General features: G+C 41.9%; 1 protein-coding gene across 1 annotated transcript; it reads left to right on the top strand.

Moving 5' to 3' along the window:
• Nucleotides 1–4,136: 4,136 nt before the first annotated feature.
• LOC142283173 (C3a anaphylatoxin chemotactic receptor-like) lies at nt 4,137–5,232 on the top strand (the record flags this gene model as incomplete). Its single annotated transcript, XM_075333089.1, has 1 exon — nt 4,137–5,232. A coding segment is annotated over one exon (964 nt), but the record flags the coding sequence as incomplete, so codon positions are not given.
• Between the last annotated feature and the right edge of the window lie 230 nt (nt 5,233–5,462).

Here is a 5,462-nt window from a genome sequence, read left to right as displayed (position 1 = left end):
TATATATATATATATATATATATATATATATACAGTGCCTACAAGTAGTTTTCAACCCCCTGCAGATTTAGCAGGTTTGATAAGATGCAAATAAGTTAGAGCCTGCAAACTTCAAACAAGAGCAGGATTTATTAACAGATGCATAAATCTTACAAACCAACAAGTTATGTTGCTCAGTTAAATTTTAGTAAATTTTCAACATAAAAGTGTAGGTCAATTATTATTCAACCCCTAGGTTTAATATTTTGTGGAATAACCCTTGTTTGCAATTACAGCTAATAATCGTCTTTTATAAGACCTGATCAGGCCGTCACAGGTCTCTGGAGTTATCTTTGCCCACTCCTCCATGCAGATCTTCTCCAAGTTATCTAGGTTCTTTGGGTGTCTCATGTGGACTTTAATCTTGAGCTCCTTCCACAAGTTTTCAATTGGGTTAAGGTCAGGAGACTGACTAGGCCACTGCAACACCTTGATTTTTTCCCTCTTGAACCAGGCCTTGGTTTTCTTGGCTGTGTGCTTTGGGTCGTTGTCTTGTTGGAAGATGAAATGACGACCCATCTTAAGATCCTTGATGGAAGAGCGGAGGTTCTTGGCCAAAATCTCCAGGTAGGCCGTGCTATCCATCTTCCCATGGATGCGGACCAGATGGCCAGGCCCCTTGGCTGAGAAACAGCCCCACAACATGATGCTGCCACCACCATGCTTGACTGTAGGGATGGTATTCTTGGGGTCGTATGCAGTGCCATCCAGTCTCCTAACGTCACGTGTGTGGTTGGCACCAAAGATCTCGATCTTGGTCTCATCAGACCAGAGAACCTTGAACCAGTCTGTCTCAGAGTCCTCCAAGTGATCATGAGCAAACTGTAGACGAGCCTTGACATGACGCTTTGAAAGTAAAGGTACCTTACGGGCTCGTCTGGAACGGAGACCATTGCGGGGGAGTACGTTACTTATGGTATTGACTGAAACCAATGTCCCCACTGCCATGAGATCTTCCCGGAGCTCCTTCCTTGTTGTCCTTGGGTTAGCCTTGACTCTTTGGACAAGCCTGGCCTCGGCACGGGTGGAAACTTTCAAAGGCTGTCCAGGCCGTGGAAGGCTAACAGTAGTTCCATAAGCCTTCCACTTCCGAATGATGCTCCCAACAGTGGAGACAGGTAGGCCCAACTCCTAGGAAAGGGTTTTGTACCCCCTTGCCAGCCTTGTGACCCTCCAAGATCTTGTCTCTGATGGCCTTGGAATGCTCCTTTGTCTTTCCCATGTTGACCAAGTATGAGTGCTGTTCACAAGTTTGGGGAGGGTCTTAATTAGTCAGAAAAGGCTGGAAAAAGAGATAATTAATCCAAACATGTGAAGCTCATTGTTCTTTGTGCCTGAAATACTTCTTAATTTTTTAGGGGAACCAAACAGAATTCTTGTGGTTTGAGGGGTTAAATAATAAATGACCCTCTGAATAAACTTTTCACAATTTAAAAAAAAAAATAAAAAAAGAAATAACATTCTTTTTTGCTGCAGTGCATTTCACACTTCCAGGCTGATCTACAGTCCAAATGTCACAATGCCAAGTTAATTCCGAATGTGCAAACCTGCTAAATCTGCAGGGGGTTGAATACTACTTGTAGGCACTGTATATATATATATATATATATATATATATATATATATATATATATATATATATAAATTAGTGGTGTCCTGTGCTGATGTGTTGGTTGATGGTCCCTCCACCCCGACGCGCTTTTTGCCCTCCTTCTCCAGGGGTGGAGGGATTGCCAAAAATACATCCACAGAGGGAGTACATTTTGCCTCTTTGTATATAACTCTATGGTCAATATTTGTCATTATTTCATTATTATTTTTGTTTTTGCATATTCATTGCATATGAATTCTTCATATTACATGTCTACAACTCATTGAATACATATTTGGTATTTTATATGATACATTATTATGGAGCACTGATGGATTTATTTGGAGGTAGCTTAATACATAATTAACTCATGGGTGTCTAGATATTCCGGTAACTCTTTGTCATTGTGGTATTCTTACCTTTTTAACAAATATGTGTTTTTTATGAATTTTCAATAAATAATATAATATTTTACTCTTTATCACATGGCTTTGATTTTTGTGGGAGCTGATGTTGTTTTACTGCATTTGGATAATTATTGAATGTGGACGCTTGATTGGTACTTGATTTTGCTATTTGTGTGTTTTTACTCCAATGATTCAGTGATTGTTTTCTTAATCCATGTGTTACCACACTTTATACCTATCACCTTTTTATGCTGCTTGTATATATTGATGATAATTTTCTGATCTGTGAGGTTACAGTGTGTTGTGACTGAATTGTATTTCATAGTCATTTTCATACTGAATCGCCATTGTAAATTAGCATTCTCTACATCACTTATTTTATATGTAAGCCCTTCCCTGGTTCCGTGAGGATTATAGTTATTATGTGTCATCTCCCCACCAGAGTCCGCTCCTGCGACTTCTGCTCCAATCACAAGGCGACGCCGTGTTCCAGCCATGGATAGTGCTGGTGATAGAAGAGGAGTCGATGCCCGTGGCTCTGCTGACCACAGGCTCCTCTCATCCATTAAGCTGGGTTTCCCTGGCACCTGCAATACCACTGGCTGACTGTAGGTGGTGTGTGTTTTCCAGCTGAAGTTGCCATCATTCACCTGCCGCCAATGGGAAGACACCACACTGTTATGATTTGGAACCATGGAACACCCCCATAATTCATTGGTAAAAGGTAACAAGAGCATTGGCAACTAATCTGGCCACCATCCCCTTACTAACCATCAACACTAGAAGTAGCCGAGGGGTGAACTAACATCCTATGCACCACGAACCGCTCTTGTTATACCAATGAACAGAAAGCAGGAACCATACAAATTCAAAAAGCAACAAACACATGGACTAATAGGAGCAAAACTCCAAACATAGCTGCAGGGAGCTTCCCAGCTAAGCAACTGAGAGGGAAGATCCCTGCATGCAAATAAACTGACAATTACCACAACAAATGACAAACTCAGATAAGAGCAAAAAGAACCAAATAACAAATAAAGAGCCAAGCATTTATCTGGGATAGAAGTGGTCTGGAGCAGGATGAAGCAGGCTGGTGAACAAAGAGCAACTGACATCCGGCACAGCCTGCCAGCAGACCAGGGTTTAAATAGCCAGAGAGTTAGCAATGGAAACGCCCATTGCTCAACACACCTGGTCTCTGTCCAAACCATTCCTGGCCACAAGAGGGAGCTTCACAGCAGCAAAAGCATAACTGACATTCACAACACCACACCCTTCTTATCCCTTCTCCTGTCATCTGACCACTGCCAGAGATAGTTTGTATTCTTGGTTCCTGTGTTATTTTTATAGTGATTCCTGTGTGCTGATCTCTGCTTGTTTCCTGACTACGTCTTCTGCCTGCTGTTTATGTTCCTCGCTGCCCAATCTGGATTTGACCACTGCTTGTTTTCTGATTACATCCTTGCCTGCCGATTCTGTCCCTGTTCTGATATTCCTGGTTTGACCTTGCCTGACGACTACTCTCTCGGACTGCTGCCTTCAACAGGTAGTGATCTCCAGGGCCCTGTGTAATTCCAAATCCCTGTATAGGGGTTAAAGGGTTTCAGGGTTCTAGGGGTCCTGTTTGGTGAGTGGCTTCCCTCTAGCCTGTCCATTACAGCCCGTCTGAGACTGTGGATCCAGGCAGGCGTTACATTAATGGGAATCCCGTCAATGGTTTCTTGGTAGCCTATGTGCTTTTTAAAATTGTGTTTAACTCCTTGTCAGATTTTCTTGCTTGATGTTTCATATATTGTGTTGCTCTCGATCCTCTGTGCATACTTTCCATTCTCTGCTTAGCGGTAATGTAAAGGTGCCGCTCTTGTGGGGCAGGGTCAGGGCCGCCGGCTGCTTCAGCGTCGCTATACCTTGTATCACATTCCCTGTGGTCACAGCACAGCTGCACATTACAGATTGTGATGAGACCACAAGGGATTGTATTCATGGTACAGTGCGGCTGAGGCACCTGGTGGACAGATACTAGAAGAGCGGCCCGTGGGCAAGACAGAGATTTATATATTGGTAACTTTACTTACATCTACCCTGTCCTCTCTCCTCAGGTCACCTAACAATAACAACTTTCATGATTATGATAACATCGTACAGAAGACATTGATTACAATTTTCAGCATTGTCTTTGCTCTCGGGATTATCGGTAATGGATTTGTCATCTGGATTGCCGGATTCAGGATGAAGAACACAATCAGTGCCGTGTGGTTCCTCCACCTGGCCATCGCGGACTTCCTGTGCTGTGCGTCTCTGCCTATGAGGATTATTGAGTGGGTTGCATATCACACACACACCACACATTTTGTACATTGCATATTGAACATTTTCCTGTTAAATATAAACATGACCTCCAGTGTTCTCCTCCTGACGGCCATGAGTATTGACCGCTGGGTGTCCGTCATGTGGCCATTCTGGGCCAAAGTCCATAGAACCTGTAATGTGGTGAGAATCTGTGCAGCGATCATCTGGGGGCTGAGCCTCATTGTAGCGGGATTAGTCTTTTATTCATATAGATACGGTGCAACTTATCATAGTGAATTGTGTGTATTTTATTATTACTCCAATCTTTATAACCCAGATTTACATCACATAATTCTGCTGATCAGATTTGTTACAATGTTTGTTTTCCCTTTTCTCATCATCGTTACCTTTTATGTCACCACTTTCTGCAAACTGAGAAAAAGTAAGAGACCCCAGAGATCTGAGAGATCCTTCAGGATCATCACCGCTGTTATACTGTGTTTCTTCATCTGCTGGCTTCCATATTACATCTTCCCACTAGTAACAAGGTATTACGTACATGTCCTTCTAACCCCAATTCTACACACAATTGTGATCATCCTGGCTTGTCTTAACAGCTGCATGAAACCAATCATTTATGTCTATATGGGACCGGGTTTCCGACAAGGTTTCTTCAGATCCATCCCCGCCAGGGTAGAAGGAGCCTTAAGTGAACATCCTAATGACCTGTGCAGAGAAGGAGATGGAGGAAATATTCACTCTACTGAAGTGTAATATAGAATCAGAAAATTCATCAATCCCATCATATAGCATCAAAGGATAAGTCCATGTGAGATGCACATGTCCACCATATAAACATATAAAAAGTGGAGAAAGCGTGGACTTTAAGGAAATTTTTAAAAGGTCAAATTTTATTGGAAAAAGTTTAAAAAATACACATAATTGTAAAGAGCATAATAAATGGAACACGGGTATGCATACAGGACACTGAACAAGACATATACAGACTGACAGAATCCAATAGTATTAACATGTATGGAGGTTAATGAGACATTCCTCATGTATTACAAAATGCATAAAATGGAAAAATTCACTACAATAAATGGCATAATCTAAAAGTGCATATAGATCAAAAG

The sequence above is a fragment of the Anomaloglossus baeobatrachus genome, unplaced genomic scaffold (assembly GCF_048569485.1).
Source record: "Anomaloglossus baeobatrachus isolate aAnoBae1 unplaced genomic scaffold, aAnoBae1.hap1 Scaffold_5326, whole genome shotgun sequence".
Taxonomy (NCBI): domain Eukaryota; kingdom Metazoa; phylum Chordata; class Amphibia; order Anura; family Aromobatidae; genus Anomaloglossus; species Anomaloglossus baeobatrachus.
This window is presented reverse-complemented; position numbering and strand designations above follow the sequence as displayed.